Here is a 20,970-nt window from a genome sequence, read left to right as displayed (position 1 = left end):
CCTTAGCTTCGCGCTCTTCGAGCCAACGTGAGTGGCTCCGCCCCGGCTAGCTTCCGACCAATGGACGAGCTTCTTAAGGCGTAGGGTCCCGCCTCCAGACCTCCTGGCCAAAAGGAAAGCTCCGTCTTGCTTGGAGTCCCGCCCCTTGCCGATTTGACCAATAAGCGCCCTCCCTTCAGCGCAGGACCCGCCTCCTCCGCCCGCCCGGCTGCAGACCTCACTGCTCATTCCGGTAGGCGGGCGCAGCGGCGGCCGGTGTGGTCAGAACTCGGGCGGAGGCAGGGCCGGTGCCGCAGGACTGGGGCGGGCGGCGAGCGGGCGGCCAGGGCAGGGCGTCAGGCCGGTGCAGACTGCGGGGCCGACGTTCGGGCCGCGGGAGCAGGAACGGAAGGCGGCGCGGGGCGGACCCGGGAGAAGGCGGACTGGGGCGCCACCGGCTTCTGAGGGGCTGCTCGCCCCCTTCCGGCCCGGGGCTGGTCGGCGGGGCCGCGGGGGCAGGGCGGGCTGCGTGCCGGGTCTGGCCCTGCTCTGCGGCCCGCGCTCGGCGTTTCGGGCCTCCGGGCCCCTCCGGGCCGCGCGTCCGCCCAGGGACTGCGGGTCTGGCCTCCAGGTGTGGACCTAACAGCGCCCTGTAGCCTTCTTAAGCGCTGACATCTGCGAAGGGCTTTGTATTGTAAACTCAGTCAGAGCGCGTCGTAGTCCCGGAAGCGCTTTGACATCCCCGAAGTAGCGCTGTGCAAACTGAAGCGCTTGGTAATCGCGGAAGCACGTTGTGGGCTCGGAAACCAAATCGAACGAAGCCTTTGGTAAATCCTGGGACCTTCTGGACTTCTCCGAAGCGCTTTGGAATCGCAGACATTCGAAGCGCTTTGACATCTCTGAAAGCTTGAGCACTGTGATGGGCAGTGGAAAGAAGGGGGAAAGGTCAGTGAAGCCAGCCCGTGGCTCTGACCTACTGGCCTGCCCTCCCTCGGGGAGTCCCGGGATAGCGGGAGGCTGAGGAGGGGCAGCTATAGCAGGAGTGGTGGTGGATTCCCGGCCCCCTCTTCACCTTGCAGGTGCCCATGGCGTCGGAGAGGCGCAAGGTCAAGTACCACTGGAGCAGCCCTTCGGAGCGGAGTTCCCGCAAGCGCAGCTGCCTCCGGGAGCCCAGTGATGTGGCCCCCTCCAGCCGGCCAGCTCACAGCTCTGTGTCGCGTTCAGGAGGGGCCAGCAGCCCCAAGCGCATGAAAACCCAGAAGGAGCATGGTGTGTCCTGGGGCTCATCCCGCCGCAGAAGTTCCTCCTCCTCCTCCCATTCCTCTGGCCCAGGTGTGGGTGGGGCCGTCTCCAAAGGAGGCCTGAATCAGAGCTCAGGAGAGTGCCTTTCGTCAGGGGGATCCCCTCTGTGCCCTGCCAGACCTTCTCTAGAAGAAATGGCTTCTCTCCAGGAGGAAGCCTGCAGCCTTAAGGTAAGTGGCCCCGACTCCTTGCAAACGGTGAAGCCCTTTCCACTTGGCTGGAGATGTTGGAGATGGGAATTTTGGTGAAAGGATACTAAAAAAAAAAAGACCAGGTCTCTTAAGATCTCTGGGGTTTCCCCAGGGGAGAGCAAAGTGGAAGACGTCAGAGGATGGCCTGAAGGTCGGTGGAGAGGTAGTTTGCAAACTTGGCAGCATTTTGGAACTACTTTAAAATCCTTGCGCCTTCCTGCCACCCTGATGAGGTTATGGTGGGGTGTGGGCGGAGCTGCCAGGTATATATAAATATTCCTCAGGTGCTTGTAACCCACAGTCAGTCCGGATGGAGGCTCGCTGCGCTGGGAGGTAGATGGCGTGCCCCGGAGACACAGATGTATGTTATTTCGGTTGTAAATTTAGGGAATTGTGCCCTGTACTTAGAAGCACAGAACCAAGAAAAAGAATTTGGTTCTTGGTGTGGCTTTTCACCAAGGTTATGGTTTACAGCACGTTGGGGTTTCGCGTGGTGGGGCAGGGTTTATTTTGGAGGTTCAGCGTTTAGTTCCCCGGTGGGAACACACAGGAGGATTTCATAATACTGGGGGGCAGACTGAGGAGTGCTTCATGGAGGAGGTGCAGTTCATCCACTCATTTGTTTTATGTTAACTCTTATTTTTTAATTTTTAAAAATAAATTTATTTATTTGTTTATTTTTGGCTGCGTTGGGTCTTCCTTGTTGCGCGCGGGCTTTCTCTAGTTGCGGGAGCGAGGGCTACCCTTGGTTGTGGTGCACGTGCTTCTCATTGTGCTGGCTTCTGTTGTGGAGCTTGGGGCTCTAGGTGCGCGGGCTCAGTAGTTGTGGCTCACGGGCTTAGTTGCTCCACAGCATGTGGGATCTTCCCGGACCCGGGATTGAACCCATCTCCCTTGCATTGGCAGGCGAATTCTTAACCACTGCGCCACCAGGGAAGCCCAATTTTATGTTAACTTTAAAAAAAAAAAAAAAAAAAAGATTAAGTTTTCTCGCGCGTGCGAGTATGTGTGTGTGTATGTATGTGTGACAAAGTTGATCGTGAGTTTGGAAAGGTTCAGTCTCTTGCAGTCAGTCTGCTGCTTCCAGGTTAGAGGGAGGAGAGGCGCCCTAGTTTATGTTACTGGCTACTGTGTGAGCGTCATCCGTCTCTTTAATCAGGTCTTGAACAGATATTTATCTAGGGCCTGGTTTGTGCCAGGCAGTGTTTGTAGTTGCCTGGGATTTGCTTTCTAGGTTTTGGAGGTCTGGGCCTTCAGAGGTGGGGAGGAGTTCTGTGTGTGAAGGAACGGAGGAAAAGTCTTACTTGGGTGAGATGGGCTGCCCCTAGATAAAGTTATCATAAAAAAAACCCAAACGCAGCCGGAAGGAAAGTAGTTTGTCCTTAAGCCTTTGCTCAGTGGTTTCTTACGTGGAACTGAGAAGTGAGGCTGTATTTAGCTGTGTATCCTCTCTGGCAGGCTGTTGTTTTTAGGCGAAGTGCTCCAGGTGTTTGCAGTGTGGCCCTCACAGTCAGAACTCTTGTGGGCACACTGAGTTTGTTTTTTTGTTTTTTTTGCGGTACGCGGGCCTGTCACTGTTGCGGCCTCTCCCGTCGCGGAGCACAGGCTCTGGACGCACAGGCTCAGCGGCCACGACTCTTGGCCCCAGCCGCTCCGCGGCATGTGTCATCTTCCCGGACCAGGGCACGAACCCGTGTCCCCTGCATTGGCAGGCGGACTCTCAGCCACTGCGCCACCAGGGAAGACCCACGCTGAGTTTTTAAAAAAAATTTAATGGTGAGCTGAAAAGCTTTGTCTTTGACATAAGAATACTGAATATGACTCAAATGTAAATGAGGTAAATATGAGGCTAATTTGATCTTGTCATTAATTCTTGCTGCAGCTTCAGTGGTTCTGGGTACAGGGTGAAACTGTCAGTTGATTAAAAGTAATGGCAATAACAAGATGAGTCACGGAGGAATCTAGCTTAGTGTCTCAGGTGTGCTGCATCCTCCGCTCAGCTGTCCTGTGGGGCTGGAACTGGAGAGTTGAGGGTGTGGCCTCTCTTCCAGGGTGGTCTAATCCAATCACAGACGCACTTTTCTCTAATTTAGGGCTAATGGGCCTTGTTTTGCCCCAATTTAATGGTTAACCATGCAGCGATGAGTAGTCTGGTCCTGTCTCAGAAGTCTTGGGTTCTGCTGATGCCTTGCGCTCAGTCATAAGCGCTCGAGTGAGGATTGTGTGCCGGGCCTTCTGTTGGATGGTGGAGCCATGAGGTGGCTTGTAAGGAGCGTCCAGTCCGGAGGGAGGGCTGCAGAAGTCACAAGACTGCCTCACCAGGTGGTTTGGTGCAACAGAGATTCCGGAATGGAGGCCGGGGAGCTAGGTTGGGGGCAGCTTGCCGTACGGTGTTATGAGCCAAGGGAATTTAGATTTTATTCTAAGCCATTAGGGAGCTCTATACAGGGGGAAGGCAGATTTGCGCTTTTGGAAGATCACTCATGTTGGATAGAATATGAGGATGTTGATGGGATCGATCCCAGTTGTCCTACTCTAGTACTGCTAAGGGCTCTCCTTAGAGAGTGTTAGTTTGAAAACAAGATAGAGTACTTTACTCATATTTTTAAAAAAGGAACTAATTAATTAATTAAACATCCTTATTGGAGTATAATTGCTTTACAATGTTGTGTTAGTTCCTGCTGTATAACAAAGTGACTCAGCTATACGTATACAAATATCCCCATGTCACCTCCCTCCCTACACTCATCTTGATAAATTTGAAAATGCTTCTCTGACCTTCCCCTCTCTCTGCACCTCTTCCCCCCTTTTTCTGCAGTCATTTGCACACTTGTTTATCTAATAAGTACAAAGTCCTGTCAGCAAGCACTGCTGAAGGGCATGCACAGAAACGGCCTATTCTCCCCCTTGGGTCCTCCCAAGGTCCCCTCACCACTCGCCTACCGTCTACCCACCCATCCGCCTGCGCGTCTGCATTTGCTCTGTAAACATTGAGGGGTACACACTTACCTTCATGTGTCCGCCTCAACGCAGAAGTCTCTGTGCTAGGTCATGGAATATTCTGAGGGGAAGATGTTTGTGTTAGTTCATTCTGGCTGCTGTAACAAAATGCCTCAGACTGAGTAGCTTATAAACCACAGAAATTTATTTCTTATAATTCTAAAGGCTGGAAGTCTGAGATCAGGGTGCCAGCTTGGTCAGGTGAGGACTCTCTTCTGGGTCACAGTCTTCTCTTTGTGTCCTCACATGGGAGGAGGAGGCAAGGAAGCTGTCTTGGGGCCCCTTGACTAGGGCACTAATCCCATCGGTAAGGGCTCCACTTTGATGACCTAATCACTTCCCAAAGGACACACCTAATACCATCACCTTGGGGGTCAGATTTCAACATAAGAGTTTTGTGGGGAACACATTCAGACCATAGCTAGACTGGGCATTTTGGAATCAATAGAGATTCCTTCTGGCCAGCCTCTCCTTGTTTGTGCCTTATTACCTCCAGGATAATTGTGAGGTTTTCTCAGATTCTGATGGTAGCTGATGGTCTTTGTTTACTTTATAGAGAAGGTTAAATGTGTCTGTCATGAGCATCTTCACCTACCTTAATTTTAGTTTTTAGTATGACATACCCAAATTTTTAATTCAATTTAGGGAAGGAAGAGTGGAAGGGAAAATTTAAGCTTTATGATGTGCTGGAGCTTGTCAAATATGAGTCTCAATATTTGACCTCTAGATGCTCACATAATCCTCAGTCTTGTGAGGTGGGCCTTGTTATCTTTTTTATTGTTGAGAAGTAAAATCATGGTTATGCTAAACCCTTGAGATTTTAATCTTTTTTTTTGTTTTTTTATAGAAGTATAGTTGATGGCAGTGTTACCTTTACGTATTAGTTAACAAATACTTAGATATCAGTCAACACATATTTGAGCACCTGCTCTGTGTAGGCCCTGGGAAGATGAGACTCAGAAAAGTTAAATGACTTGACCAAGGCCACACAGCTTGTACGGGGCAGAGCTGTGGTATAATCTCAGATGAGTCTGACTTCAAAGCCAGTGTTCTTTCTGCTGCTGCCCTCTGTGAGCATGTGCTCCTCCTGACCCAGTGTTAGGTGTGAGGGGTGGGGAGATGGAGAGGGCAGGATCCTTCCCTTGAGGAGCCCTCTGCAGGGTCACGCAGCCCAGACACAAGAGAGCATTGTGCGTTTTGGCTTTTGAGGGATGAAGCTTTCACGAGTGGTCCTGTCTCCTGCATCTTCACTCAGCGGATGTCCAGTGCTTGGGTGCAAGGCTGTGCTGGGGCTGGAGGTGCAGAGAATAAGGCAGTTCATCACAGTGCAGTGTGTGGAGTGTTGTAACAGGGATATTTGAAGTACGAGGCGTCAGAGGACTGAGTGACTAACCATCGGGAAGGTCCTCACAGAAGAGGTGTCATTTGAGTTCTGTTGATGGCCAAGGCAGAAAAAAGAACTTTCAGGCAACAGGAACAACGTATGTCCAAAAAGTGTCAGGAAATGCTGGTGTGACGCTTGGGGCACTGCTTTTTCTTGGGGCCCTCCTTTCCCCCTTCTCCAGCGTTTTCCTCATTCCCAGAACACCTGGGTGTGTGGAGAAAGGTGAGAGGTGATGCTGGAAGGAAGGTTGGGGGCCAGCCTGGGGAGGAAGGCTTCCGGGGTCACACTCAGGAGTCTGGGATGTATCCTGCAGGCAGATGCAGAGCCAATGAAGGGTTTTAAGCAGAGGTGTGACGTTGCCAGATTGTAGAACTCCTTGTGGCACCTGTAGAGAAAGGAAGGAGGGAGGGAGCAGGCTGGGAGCCCCTGAAATGGTTAACAGTGGCTGACAGTGCTGAGGACTGGCATGACATCTCCACTGATGTCTCATTTGCCCAGTGCTTCATATAGGAAATCACCTTTCATAATGTGTCATTTTCCTTCCAGGTTGATTCCAAAGATAGTTCTCGTAACCCCATGGATTCTGAATTTGCAGCTGAAGCTGAGGTTCAAAATGACATAATTGAGGAACCAAACAAGGTCCAGAAAAGGCAGAGGGATAGACTTCGAGACCAAGGCTCTACCATGATCTACCTAAAGGCCATCCAGGGCATCCTGGGAAAGTCGATGCCAAAAAGGAAGGGAGAGGCTGCCATGAAGGCAAAACCCAACACGGCAGAGCGCGCCAGCCACGGAGAGGGGCCAGCCAGGAGTGTCACCACGTGTGCTCCTCAGAAAGAGAAAAAGTCTGCCCCAGAGGTCAGAGCGGAGGAGGAGAAGGCTGTGCCGGAGAAGAGCAGCTTCTGGGACAGGAGAGTGGTGATAGACCCTCAGGAGAAACCCAGCGAGGAGCCCCTGGGTGGCCGAAGGACGGTCATTGACAAGTGCTGTCCAGTCCTGGAGTTTTTGGATGACTCTGACTCGCACGTAAATGGCCAGAAAGTGAGTCAAGCTCATGCCAAGCGTGGGGTTTTGAGTTCTGTTAAATGTATTTGGTCTTTTTAGTTTGATCCTGAGTGTTTCTCATTCAACACTGTACTTGACTTACCCAGGGCTCCAGGGAGCAAATTGTTGGTTCTCTTCTAACATAGCTTTCAGAGTTATTAAGAAACCTCAATTCAGTGCTGTTTTTGTTTTAGGATTTATATGTTTGTTAAGACATAGATTTGCCTGTGTAACAAAGGCCAAAATAACAGTGGCTTAGAGAAAACAGAAGTTTGCTTTAAGGAGGATGGCTCCACAGTGTGGGGGACTGGGGTGTCTTCTGCTCGATTCTCTGCTGCCCCTCAGCAGTTTCTATCTTGCGGTCTGAGCTACTGTGACCAGGCTCAGCACATTAGGTTGACATTCCAGCTGGGAGGAACCGGAGAAGAGCATAGTACATTACCTCCCTTTTAAGAGTTGGGCTCAGAAGCGGTCCCCATTCTATCTGCTCATATTTGTTGACAAGAATCTAGAAACCTGGCCAACACCTGCAAGAGAGTCTGGAAGATTCCAGACTAATTTCCATCTGGGAAGCTTTACATTCAGATAAACTTTTATTGCTGTAGAGGAAGGAGAGAGTGATACTGAATGATATTGGAGGGAAACTAACGGTTATTAACACTGCTTATAATTCGGAGGAGAAAAGCACTCCTCTGTTGTACGCATCTCCGCCCATCCTTCACTACCGCTGCTTGGAGGTAGCCCCTTTCGTCTCTTTTAACTCTTGCTTCTAGTACTTACCTCCATATTTCTAAGTAATTTTTCATTGTTTATTTTTTGAAAATGTAGACATCTGTGGACTTCCTACTCAGGAAATGAGAATTTAGTTCTCTACACTTCGATAGTACCCACGCCTGTAAATGTGTCCTCTCTCCCTTCCTGCAGCTCCCTGTATCATAATACCATTTTTAGCCAAATCTATTTGATTTATTATCACCATATTCATACCTGAGTTACTTAGTATACTCTGATTACATTTCCTTTCTTACAAAAGTTGATTTTCCTTGGAGTTCACCTTACCTTGTTTTTTCCTTTAGTTTCTCTGTTCCTGTGACTATGACTATTTCGTCTCCAAATTGCTAGTACCGTAAAATTCTTCTCAGTGTTGTCAAAATAAGTAATCTCTTCTCCACCTTTTTTTTTTTCAAGGTATAGCCCTTTTAATTGTTTCCTTAAGATTCCTTTCTTCCTCTGTCTCTTTTCATCTCTGCTTTCTTTATGAATAATTAAGGAGAGTGTATATAATGATAATATATACTCTTAAAATTTTTGACATACTTCATATCTAAGAACACTGGCTTAGTCTTCTGAGTATTCCTTTTTTAGAACATTCGGTTCTTGTTTTGAGGTTAAATCCCTTCTCTTGTGTCTCTGAGAATATGAATAAAGGTTTGTTTTGAAGTTTTCTTTCTGCACTCCTGAGTTTCCTTCTGATTTTTTTTTTCCTAAATATTTTGGTTTCCGTCTTTTGTGATAGGACTTTCCTCATATGTTTTGGGTATCTGTTCATATTTTAAAAGTGAAGCTTTAAAAAGCCAATTGGAAGTTCTCAGTGCCTGGAACGGCTTGCTAACTGCTGCCTTGAGCATAGGTGATAACCTGTGGACTCCCAGTTGGGTCTGTAGCTTTATCCTCAGGGGCTGCTAGGGGTCCCTGGGACAAATCTTCCAGTGCTCTGACCAGGAGCACACCTCTGGCTGCTAGTGTTTTAGGGGTCAGATTGAGGGAGGTGCCTGGGTTCTCACTGTCCAGCGTGTGATGGTCTCTCACCCTCCGCTATGTGTCTGTTGTCCCTGATTACTCCACAGTCTCCGTGGTTTAAGTTTTCCAAGTGTGAACCTTATCTTTTGCTGGGTGGGGAAGGGGCAGACCCATCTGTACAGGATGGGAGCAGGGATCTGGGGATCTAGCTTCACAAGTTCTCTTAGTTTCATTTCCAGCTTCACCTTCATTTTGAGAGGTCTGGTACCTCCAATTCCTTAGTCTTCTGGGGTCCTGTAGTGTGATTCAGCATGTTTCTGGGTTTTTCTCATTGCGGGCCTAGGTTTTGGCCATCTGCGATCTGCTTATCCAGTAACTGTTCATTTTTCTGCTTTCTAGCATCAAATTTTTATTTAATTTGCTTTGCTGTTTATTCTGTATGCTTTCTCTTTGTAGGTTTATGCTTTTTCAAGTCCATTTCCTGTAATTTTAAGGGTTTTTGGGCGGGGAGGACAAAACCCACGTGCTGTATTTAATTGGAAATTCCAAGAACAGTAGGTTTTGTAACTACTTTTCCCACCAAATATACAATGTTTGTGTTTCCTGTCTAACATAGATCATTGTTTGGCTGCCTGGAATTCCATGGTATGGATGAACTTTCCAAACTTATATACCCAAACTTCTATTTGTCAAACTGGACATTTAGATTATCTGTTGGGTATCTATTTGGGGCAGCATGATACGGTAGGTCAACAGATGAGTGTTGGGATCAGACATCTGGGTTCAAATCCTGGCTCTGTCCCCCTAAACTGCAGTCTTGAGAAAGTCACTTAACCTCTTGGAGCCCCAGTTTCTTCCTCTGTATAAAAGGTATGGTTCTTTAAATGTTATCACAGACTCATACAGGGATCAGCAAACTCTGTAAGGGGCCAGATAGTAAATATTTTAGGCTTTTTGAGCTTTTAAGGCCTCTGTTGCAACTATTAAACTGTGCTGTAGTAGCATGAAAGCAGCCATAGATAATATTTAAGTGAATGGGCCTGACTATATTCCAGTAAAACTTTATTTACACCAACAGGCAGTGCATTGGATTTGGCTTGTGGGTCACAGCTTGCTGAACCCCGAATTAATTCATGAAAATCCTTTGCTCAGTGCCTCGAGTATAGTAGACTCTCAATAAATGTAGATTTAAATTTTACCATATGGGCTTGAACCTTAGGCAGTCTTGAGTATAGGTAATCTCCGGTTTTCCCAAAAAGGAAATCCGAAAACATTTTCCTGGCCAACTTGACTATCTAAAGCCTTTCAGGGTCTTAGATGACGTCATCATAAGTCTGTTTATCATATATATTTCTAGGTGGATGTGCATTTTTGAAGTCACTTTTTTCCCCACTCTGCCATTTTTCCTCCAGCCTCACATTTCATTAAATAATTTTGTTAAACCTTTTCACATGTTTCTCTGACATGGTCTTTGTTGTCACTGGAGTTACTTTTTGTGTTATGTAATATGATTTTCTGAACTTCCCTGATGATAAGAATGAAAGAATCTGACTCAGGAGGTCTGAGATGGGACTGGGGAATTGGTATTTTTTAACAGATACTCTCGGATGATAGAGAAGTTTGTGAAGCAGTCAGAGGACATCTCTACCCTTCCATCTGAGTTGGAATTTTAACTGTTATTATTTCTATTTAAACTTCTTATTATGGGATATTTAAAACATTTATGAAAATTACCCACATACCCATCACTCATCTTCAATAAGTATTAACTCACTGCCAATCTTGTTTTATCTCTGTATCCCTTTTCTCTCCACAAATTATTTTGAAGCAGATCCCACCTACCGTATCATTTCATCCATAAATATTTCAGTGTGTATCTGTAAAATTAGATACAGGATCTTTAGGGAAAAAAACAGGCATAACTATAGTTCTGAGCTCTCCCTCTGCCCTCTCTCTCCTCCAATCCTTTTTTTTTTTTTGGCCGCACCATGCGGGATTTGGGATCTTGGTTCCCTGACCAGGGATCTAACCCATGCCCCCTGCAGTGGAAGCATGGAGTCTTAACCACTGGACCACCAGGGAAGTCCCTCCCCACAGTCCTTAATAGCATCAACTATCCAGTCAGTGATTAAATTTCCCTGTCTCATGATTGTTTCAGTTTTTTTGAAACAGGATGTAAGAGTCATGTGTGTCACTTTCTAAATGTGTTAAATCTCTTAGTCTCTGTAGATTCCTCCTCCTCTCCCCTCCCCAACCCGGCGTTGTTATTTATTTGTTGTTAAAATAAATGAAAGGTGTCATTTGAGTTGCAGAATTTCCTGCACATGAGATCTTACTGATGCAGTGTAGCACTTTTTGAATCTGTATTGGTCTGCCCGTGGAAATTCTATCGCACCTTGCAAGTAGCTGTTCCCATTGCATTCAGTTTGTGTTGTTCAGTTTTTGGAGGTATATTTTTGGGAGCCCAACAGTGTAACTATGTCTAATTATGTTTTAGGTTACTTTTTTAGGAAATATATTTACATTGTTTAAAAATAAAAATGTTTTTAGTGAAAAATAGCTTTCTAGCTGGCCCTGTGTTGCCCTACTCCTTCACCTGGATACCACTTTATACATGAGTGTTTTTCCAGTGTAATTTTATGCATAACCACTTACCATACTGCTTTTTAAAAAGTTGTCTTTTAAAAAAGTAAAAACAATCTTGAAAAGCTTTGTTGAAAATGATGTCCAACACAGAACTGTGAGGTCATACCCGCAGGAATAATTATTAACTCTGTTACCTTTTTTTGCTTCCCATCTCCCCATCTTTTTAAAAGAATGAGCTTAGAGAACCTCTTTAAACTTCTCAAATTAGCTTGATTGAGATTTGTTTGGGGTCATTTTTCTTTTTCAAATAGAAGAGTACATCTTGTAATAGAAGAGACTTTGTGGGGACTTGAATATAAAACAGACCCCTCAGAAAAGGGAGCATCATTTTGGGGATGCCTTACCTTCCGTGTGGGCATTTTTTGTAATTTTAATCAGATTAACTTTTGTTTTTGAAAAAAATGGTGAGTTATATTTTGAAGAGCTAGATTGCAAACATGTTAATTATGTGTTAGTGTATGCGATAGACATTTTATTTGTTCACGTGTGCTCACATGTGAACACGTCAGGCACTTGGTGCTGGCACCTATGTGTGACTTCTCTAGCATGTGGTCGTGGGTACTCAGACATCATGTGGTGGTTGGCCTCTCCCAGAGGAGCAAACAGAGAGAACCAGGGGAAATAGCAAGGCTGCTCTGACGTAGCCCTGGAAGCTGCAGTGTCCCTTTTGGTTCCATCAGTTACAATACAAGTTAGCCCAGGAGAGGGGTCACAAACCCCATCTTACAGTGGAGAGTAATATCAAAGAATTTGCAAACACATCTTGAAACTGCTACAACTGTGTGGTTGTACATTTTGAATGTGTGAGAGACCTGTTGTTAAGGATGAGATGCTGGGTGCTTCTTTTCTTTAAAACCCCCAATACACTGTGTGTTCTAGAGAGCAGTTTTTCCCAAGAGGGGTCTTCAGAAAGGGAATGTAGGCACAGCTTCCCTTTCAGGGATGGCATATGAGACCATGAGCACAAATGTATTCCCTGAAGCTGACAGGACTGTTCCTAGTTGTAAGCCGGCTTGCTTTCTGGGAATAATAAGGAAAACAGGTGACAGAGTGAGCAAAGGATCCAATGCAAAGCCATCATCACGGCCAGAAAAGCAGCCAGGACTTCTGTTCTGGAGGTGACTGAGCACAGGAGGCTGTCTTCACATAGGAAGAAGGCTAACCTGTTTCTTTTCTTTTCTGCAGCCTAAAGACCGGGAGGTGGTGATGGAGCGCACCTCTTCAGGAAGTGACTGGTCCGACGTGGACGAGATTTCCACAGTCAGATTCTCTCAGGAGGAGCCCATATCCCTGAAACCCTCAGCGGTTCCAGAGCCTTCTCACTTCCCCACGGATTACGTCATGTACCCGGCTCACTTGTACAGCAGTCCCTGGTGTGACTACGCCAGCTACTGGACCAGCGGTCCCAAGACCCCCGGCTACCACTCCGTGGGCAGTGGCGGCAGCGACACGGTGCAGGTGGAGAGGAGCGGCCAGGGCTCTTCCCCCCACTCAACGGTGAGCCCCCAGCACAACTCCAGAGAGCCCCAGGCCGCTGAGGAAGGCAGATCCCGCAAGTCGCGTTCATCTCGTTTCTCCAGAAGCTCGGAAGAAGAAGAGGTGAAGGAGAAAAGAACATTCCGGGAGGACATGCCACCACGTCCGTGTGGAGGACCCGCATCTAGCTCCCTGCCCAGGAGCCGTCGGGAGCCCAGGTTGGAGGGTTTCATCGACACCCATTGTCACTTGGACATGCTCTATTCCAAGCTGTCGTTCAAAGGGAGCTTCACAAAGTTCAGGAAAATTTACAGCAGCTCCTTCCCTAAGGAGTTTCAGGGCTGCATCTCCGACTTCTGCGATCCTCGCACACTGACAGATGGCCTCTGGGAGGACCTGTTGAAAGAAGATCTGGTGTGGGGGGCCTTTGGCTGTCACCCCCATTTTGCACGTTACTACAATGAGAGTCAAGAAAGAAATCTTCTGCAGGCCTTAAGGCACCCCAAGGCCGTGGCATTTGGGGAGATGGGCTTGGATTACTCTCACAAGTGCACCACGCCTGTCCCGGAGCAGCACAAGGTAATGTCGTCCTTAGTTTGCTGACAATCTATTATTTATTTAGTTCCTCTTTTAGTTGTTGAAACACAAGAGTTGCTCTGCTTTTGGAACTAAAGAGTTTAGAGTCTCTAAAAATGTGATTGCTGTTAGCCAGACCCTGTAGATGTCATTGGTCAAATGCTTCACAAACTGTTTCTTACCTTTCAGCTTCATTAAGCAAGAGGAGAGGCTTAGGTGCTGAGTGACTTTTACAGCTAATGATACAGATGTTAAAACTTCCGTCCCTTCTTGGGAAGCAGCACGTTGTGTTTGTTTAATTAAACAGTATATTTTTATTCTAATTTTAAAGTTAGTGTGCCCATTTCAGAATATTTGAAAAATACACAAATGTGTAAAGAAGATCATTTCCCATTCCATCAGAGACAGTGACCATTACCATCATAAGACTTTTCCCTCCCAGCGGGCTGCATTTACTCTTGTGCTTCACCTGGCTTCCCAGGGAGGACAGATGCTCCAACCCAGGCACAGTTCCTGTCCCCTAACAGTTCTTCTTAACGTTTTTGAAATTCAATTTTTTTTTTTTTTTTTTTTTTTTTTTGCTGTTTGCGGGCCTCTCACTGTTGTGGCCTCTCCCGTTGTGGACCACAGGCTCTGGATGCGCATGCTCAGCGGCCATGGCTCATGGGTCCAGCCGCTCCGCGGCATGTGGGATCCTCGCGGACCGGGGCACGAACCCGCGTCCCCTGCATCGGCAGGCGGACCCTCAACCACTGCGCCAACCAGGGAAGCCCGAAATTCGTATTTTTAATGTTGCTGTCCCTTGGAGAATTGCAAGGGACAATTGGTGGTATGTCTTACAAGCACCTGTCATGGAATCAAGGAAATGTGTGTTGTATGCGTGTGCTTTTTAAAAAAGAATTTAGGAAAGTTAAAAAGAGAAAGTTACAGATTTGAATGTTTTTTCCACTGTGAAAATGTTCCTGCTTCATTGAACGTGCTTTGAAAAATAGGCTTTTTAACAGCTATGTTGTATTCCATCCCAAGGCTATAATAGTTTGAGTATAATAGTTTGAGTACTTGCGTACTCAAGGCTATAATAGTTTGAGTATAATAGTTTGAGTATTCAATAGTTTGAGTATAATAGTGTTGAGTACTCAAAGAAGAATTTTTTAGAAGCGAAAATTAAATGTTGGAATCAGAATCCATTGCAACCTCTTGCCTCTGGAGGAGTTCAAGGAGGGTTGATGTGTTGGGGAGGGATACTGCCGGCGGTAGGTACTGGAACTAGCTCATCTTTAAAGTCCTTGGCAAGCATTCTATGCTGTTGGTTCCAAGGGTCACTTTGCTTTAGTTGAAAACACTGGTTAAAAGTGAGTTATATCAGAACTGGTATTGGCGCAGTGCCACTATTTTGAGAAGAGGCAGTATAAGTGTTGGACTTGAAAATGTCATTCTCAAGTGAATACCACCTGACTCAAATTACCAAAAGCATCTTCTTATTTGATGTTAAAAATTCAAACACAAATGATATTGCACAATTGAAAAAGCTACTCGTGAAAACATAAAGTTTAAGTTGAGGTAATTTGTTTATAATGAATTAGTATTTTTGTTCTTTTTTCTAAACCTGAACTTAGAAAGAATAAGAATAAGGAAAGAATAAGAGGAAAGAATAAGTTCTAGCCCTACTTTTTTCTTTAAAATTATTAGCAACTGGTATATTTTACTACTGAAGACTTTTAAAGTAGCTAGAGTTTAAAAAAAAAAAAGTAGTATATCTGTAGATATTCACCTAGAAGGAGATCTGATTTTGGTTAAGTAAAGAAAGCAAGCTGCAGGAAATATGTATAGTACTTATTCTTTCCACAAATACTTGAGCATCTTCTGAGAGTCAGGCATTTTACAGACGTATACATGGCAACTTTTTGCATAGGAAAAGGTGTGCAAGGTGATGGATTACCTCTTGGGAGTGGGAGTGGAGGCGGGGGCAGTGAAGGGGAGGACACTTGTAGTGGTGCTCTTGAGCCCAGCCCAGCCCTGCAGCCCCACGTGAGCATTGCCTAGTGGTGGCTGTGTGGACAGCCTGGGTTCAGATTTGCATTGTGGTGCTACGGTTTACCAGCTGCAAGTTACTTGACCTCATTTGGAGCCTCAGTTTCTTTGACTGCATGATGGGCTAACAGCAGTACCTATCTTAGGGTGCTTGTGGGGCTTACATGTTATAATACACCTAAATAATAATACTACCTAGTAAGCACTCGGTAAGTGTTAGCTATTATTATGCATTATAGAGTTTAAAAGTAAAGAAAATTGAAGAAGACAGTGGGGGTTGTGCAGTGGACCGGCTGTTCTGGGGGTAACAGACATCCAGAGTGGCCCTAACCCACAGGTGTTGTCTCCTCCCAGGTGTTTGAGAGGCAGCTGCAGCTGGCCGTGTCTCTCAGGAAACCCTTGGTGATCCACTGCCGAGAAGCTGATGACGATCTGCTGAAAATCATGAAGAGATTTGTGCCTCCGGACTACAAGGTTCACAGGTGAGAGTCGAGGACTTCAGTGGGCAGATGAAGTGAACATGTTTCTCTGTCTAGGACGTTCGTGGGAAGACAAATTCAGTGAGGAGTGGATTGATGATGTTACGTCTTTACATAGAATCTTTTCTCAAGATTAACTATCAGGTTGACCCATGTGAAATTTCTGATATTTGACCATTTTTTAACCTAAAAAACGGCAACTTCATATGGTTTGAGCTAATACCCTAAATCACTGTGACCCCCATTGCATGAAGCAGGCTGTAGTGGAGGCTCGGTTCGCAGAACTGAGAGCTGTTGGTCTTGGGAGAGGTTGCTGTGGGTCCAGTGACTGAGCACACAGAGAACATTCCAGGGCACCTGAAAAGAAATTTTCTCTCCTACTTTGAATTTGAAAGCTCATCCCTCCCCACTTCGCCCACCTGCAGTTAAAGTCCAAGATGTATTTTCTCTAAATGGTATCTAGGGGTTCTCCAGTTTGGTAAACTCACCAGCCTGCCCTGGTGTGTCTGTCCTGGGCATGGGCTTGGCTTGGGGGGCCCTGGGGAGCAGTGGGAGACAGTCAGCTGGCGGCTCTGCAGAGGGCGTGGGGCTGAGGTGGGCACAGGGTGCCCTGGGAACCAGAGGAGAGGCCCTTAGCTGCGTCTGGCTACAAAGAGGTCAGGAGGTGATGCCCACTGGCACTTTCATGACGGGTAAGATGGGTTAACTGGAAAAAACAGGGAGTCTAGAACGCGAGCCAGGTGGTGCCAGGTGGCCGAAGGGGTGAGGTTGTTAGGCCTCTAGAGCATTGCCTTCCAGGCGCCCAGGCAGAGAGAGTGATGCTTCTGAGTGGAGCCGCCACCAGAGACGAGATGAGGCACAGTCACCCAGCCCTTCTGGACTAACGTGTGCTGTACTAAGAACATGAACAGACACAAGGTTAAGAGAAGAAAATTCACCTGTAGGCCACTCCCCAGTGTTTTTAGTTTTTGTTTCCTTCTGGTTCATTTGATTACATGGACGTAGTTTTTACCTACTGTAGTTGTGATCCAGATGGGCTGCAGTTTTTAATTCTGCTCCTGACTGTGTTGGCTGTGAGTCCTTCCCTTGGATGCAGTCTTTGCATTTCTGAGAACTTACCCACCAAAAATAACTAAAAGGTGAAATGTCCAGGGGGAGTTGGGAGCTTCTGCAGAGGGGATTATGAGAGCCCTGATCTGGAATTCTCTTCCTTGCAGGCATTGCTTCACTGGCAGCTACCCAGTCATTGAGCCCCTGTTGAAGTACTTTCCCAACATGTCCGTGGGCTTCACAGCGGTCCTGACATACTCCTCTGCCTGGGAGGCCCGGGACTCTCTGAAACAGATCCCGCTGGAGAGGATCATTGTGGAAACTGATGCTCCCTATTTCCTGCCTCGACAGGTAAGGGTGTCTTCAAGCCGAGTTGAGGCACTGAGGAGAGAGGGTGGGAGGTGTGCAGTCCCCCTTGCAAGGTTGGCAGGAACAGAGCCACAGTACCTTTCTAGGTCCCACCCTTGGCTGTGTAGATGTCTCCTCTCTGTTGCTTTGCAGAACCAAAGTCTAGGGGGCTGAGAAGCTGAAGGGTAACCACTCTCTTCCAGGCAGTGCAAAGCCCTACCCTGTAGAGGGTAGTCCAAGGAAGCATGGGACCCTGCTCACCCAGAGCCCCCCTGACTGGGACTCTCCCTGCACCTGCAGGTAAAGGGGTCTCTACACAGCTCCAAAGAGGCCCTGCTGGGGAAGGGCCGGGGAGGGAGTTGTGCGTGACAACTCTGCACAGAAGGCACAACGATATCCAGAATGCTTGGTGTCTTCCAGGTTCCCAAGAGCCTTTGCCAGTACGCCCACCCAGGCCTGGCCTTGCACACGGTTCGAGAGATTGCCAGGGTCAAAGACCTGCCACTCGCCCGCACCTTGGCCACCCTGCGTGAGAACACCTGCCGCCTCTACAGTCTTTAAGCAGAGAGGGTGCAGTCAGGAGTCTCCCAGAAAAGGTGATAAAAATCACATTACATAGTTTTTAAAAACCAGGACAAAAATGACTTTGGCTATATTTTTTAAACGTAGAGCATGTAGACATAGGGTGAGCAGTGAACCTGGTCTGTCTTGAGTGAACTCAGGTGTAACCTTCATCCTTTTCTCTTCCCCACCCTCCAGGATGACCAGCGGCCTGACAGGAGAAAGGCCGTGTGAGCTCTGCCTGTGTGTCCCTGCTCGAGGATGTTTGAGAGCCCGCTGGGATGGAGGACACCCGGACAGGACGTTTCCTGAGACCTCGTCGGAGGCTTCCGCTTCAGGCTGGTTGGGGGTGGGGCCGGCGTGCGGGGGGCTGGCGAGGGGTTCGGGCTGGCCTCCCGGCTGCAGTGCTCCAGGGCAGCCTGGGAAGAAGAGGAGGCTGATGTGAGGGCACAGCGAGCTTGCCCGCCCAGTGCCTGCCTCCGCAGCTTGTGGTGCGAGCAGTCTGTGAATAAAGTCACACTGCTCCTCAGCTAAGTGCACGTAGGCGTGTAGCTTGGTTCCTGGTTCTCCACTGTCAACACGAACCCCCAGTGGGAGATCTCCTCTGGGGGACATTTGCCAGAGACCTGTGTTAGAGGCTGATGCTCCTGCGGCCAGAGAAGGCAGCCCCTCCCTTCCCTGCGTGACTCTTCAGTCTGGCTCTCACTGTTGCTGCGTCAGCTCTGAGTTGGCACTGGTGGAAGGACCTTGGCTGCTGGTCTCACTGGTTCCACTGCCATCAGTATGGAGGGGCCAAAGGGGTGCTCATGGTCCAGGGAAAGTCCTGGCCGAGGAACATCTGGACAGACTGGGGGACTTGAGGAGGAGGAAGCCTGCTTGAGGAAGACGACCCCGAAGAAGGTGATCCCACTTACCGAGGTCCCCAGGGCTGCAGCTCAGTTGTGTTAAACTGACAGGGTCCAGTCTGCAGCAGATGCTGTCTGCTAGTCTGCTGTCAGGGGGTTCCAACTGCCCTGTGCTCCACTCTGCCCCCTTCTCCTGGAGCACTGGACCAAAAATACTTCTGTTTCATCTCATGTAACAGCCCCTTGTGTGCCCCATCCAGGTCGAGAGGTAAACCAATTTAATTTTCCAAAGCTCTGCTGGCACTGCCCAGCCCTGTTCTATTGCCTATGCAGAACAAGAGGCCTGGTGTCCATGGATCTCCCGTTTCCCGTCCTGGGGCTCTCCCTTGCCTTGGCCTCTGCTGCGTCCTTTCTCCGTGGTGAAAGTGAGAGCCACTCCTTGGACTTTGAACAGCCAGGTCATCTCAAGTTCTGAGCTGTGCTCTGCTCCCTGCTGGTGCCTTCTAAAGGTGTGTTCATTACAGGCCCTGGAAGGTTATGACGGTCAAGAGTTAAGAGTGAGGATGCTCTGCATTTGGGACAGAAGGATCCTTTATTCCAACCTTCCTCAGTGCGACAGGCCACTCTGAGTCCCTTGTCTGTTTCTTGGAGGCCAATAGCTGAAATCGTAAGATCCAGTGCTTATGTTGGATGCCTCTAGGTGTTTGTGGAAGGTGCTTTTGAACCTCGTAACCTGCAAGGGAATGGACTTTGCATTTCATATGTGGTATTTCCCTCTTGCCCCGGTACCCAAGTTGCTGGCCTGGGAAGTAGGCCTTAATTCAGTGTCGACCTTCCATGGATCAGCTGTGTGTCATCTGTGCCGCAGATTTGGCAAATCCGGGGCCTTGTTCTCCTGCTTGGAAGATTTGGAGGACTAAGGATTTCACAGTGCTTTGTTGTCACCCAATGAACTGTCCCTTATCCATCTCTTTCACAGCAAGGCCTGTACATCACAACTGCCTCCGAAGGAAACCAACCGGGCCTGTGTTCAAGGACTAAGAGTGATAACTCAGTGGATGTCTCTGAGCCATTGCAGTCTCCCTGCCAAAGTAAAGCACAAGGTGCTATATACTTTTATCTCCAGGATTTAGGATTATCATTTCTGTTGCACAGTGAAACATTACCTGTGTGGGAGTGAAAGCTGGTTGGCATTGTTTTTGGATGGCTGACTTGATTGTTTCTGCTGTGTTGCCGGAATGCCTCTGTATCTCTGCCCCCTCGCTCCCTTTGACCATCTCTTTCTGAAAATAAAGTGATGGATCTTCAGCCAACTCCCATGGTCTCCATGTTCGTTTATATTTCTCAGAGTGTTAACGATGGTTTAGTTGTTGACTAGCTTTGTAACCTAAGAATCCAAAGGTCTGGAGACTTTCAAAAATGTACCTGTGCCTCAGCAAAATTCAACTGGAAAGGGCTTCCCTGGTGGCGCAGTGGTTAAGAATCCGCCTGCCAATGCAGGAGACACGGGTTTGAACCCTGGTCTGGGAAGATCCCACATGCCACAGAGCAACTAAGCCCATGCACCACAACTACTGAAGCCTTTGCTCTAGAGCCTGCAAGCCACAACTGCTGAGCCCGTGTGCCACAACTACTGAAGCCCGTGCACCTAGAGCCCGTGCTCTGCAACAAGAGAAGCCACCGCAATGAGAAGCCTGTGCACCGCAACGAAGAGTAGCCCCCTCTCGCTGCAACTAGAGAGAAGCCTGCACGCAGCAACAAAGACCCAGGGGGGCAAAAAAAAAATAAAAAAAAAAAAAAAAAAAGATTTGCTAAAAAGAAAATTCAACTGAAAAGAAGAATCCCTGGTACCTTCTTAAAAGTTCTGCCTTTGAGCATTAACTCTCATTTTACTGCCTGGAAACACCCAGATACACTGCTGCTTCTTAGCAGTGAAAAATACATAGACACCTTTGTTCCAGAGCAACGCAGTAGGAGGAAGAAAAATTGAGTACACGAGGGTGTTGTTGATGACTCGGTTGTACTGTGGGCTTTGGACTGTGAACTCTGATGCTGCTGGGTAAACTTTGGAGGAAATTCTGTTTCACTGCTTGCAGTCAGTCTTCCAGTTTTGTCCTAAGGTATCCTTGAACACAAGTAAGTGCTCAAGCCCAAAGTAAACCCGTCAAAAGGGAGGCTCTGTTCCAAGAATGGTAAAGAAATTTGGAACCTGTTGATGCCTCATGTCAGATGCAGTCATTGGTTTGCGTATTTCCAGCACATTACTCACTGTCTCAGCTCTGTCCCAGCTGGACATATGGCAGCTATGTCCACTGGAC

The 20,970-nt window shown here is 47.7% G+C and overlaps 1 protein-coding gene across 3 annotated transcripts; it reads left to right on the top strand.

Moving 5' to 3' along the window:
* Window positions 1-220: 220 nt before the first annotated feature.
* TATDN2 (TatD DNase domain containing 2) lies at window positions 221-19,965 on the top strand. Of its 3 annotated transcripts, XR_003430131.1 has the most exons (9): window positions 223-924; window positions 1,059-1,451; window positions 6,403-6,897; window positions 12,472-13,341; window positions 15,724-15,851; window positions 17,066-17,249; window positions 17,667-17,842; window positions 18,006-19,161; window positions 19,632-19,965. XR_003430131.1 is itself a non-coding variant. In XM_027093835.1 (8 exons), exons 2-7 carry the CDS (start codon window positions 1,065-1,067, stop codon window positions 17,805-17,807), a joined length of 2,205 nt encoding a protein of 734 aa, XP_026949636.1. In that variant the 5' UTR covers window positions 223-924; window positions 1,059-1,064; the 3' UTR covers window positions 17,808-17,842; window positions 18,006-19,965. The 3 variants fall into 3 exon arrangements, 1 of the variants encoding a protein (XP_026949636.1); XR_003430132.1 differs by lacking the exons at window positions 18,006-19,161; window positions 19,632-19,965 and adding an exon at window positions 17,450-17,546 and having other exon boundaries at window positions 221-924; window positions 17,667-17,783; XM_027093835.1 differs by having other exon boundaries at window positions 18,006-19,965.
* Window positions 19,966-20,970: the final 1,005 nt, after the last annotated feature.

The sequence above is a fragment of the Aethalodelphis obliquidens genome, unplaced genomic scaffold (assembly GCF_003676395.1).
Source record: "Aethalodelphis obliquidens isolate GAN/ISIS:26980383/991018 unplaced genomic scaffold, ASM367639v1 scaffold86, whole genome shotgun sequence".
In the NCBI taxonomy this organism is placed as follows: Eukaryota; Metazoa; Chordata; class Mammalia; order Artiodactyla; family Delphinidae; genus Aethalodelphis; species Aethalodelphis obliquidens.
Note: the sequence above shows the minus strand (reverse complement) of the source record. Positions and strands in the feature narration are given on the sequence as shown.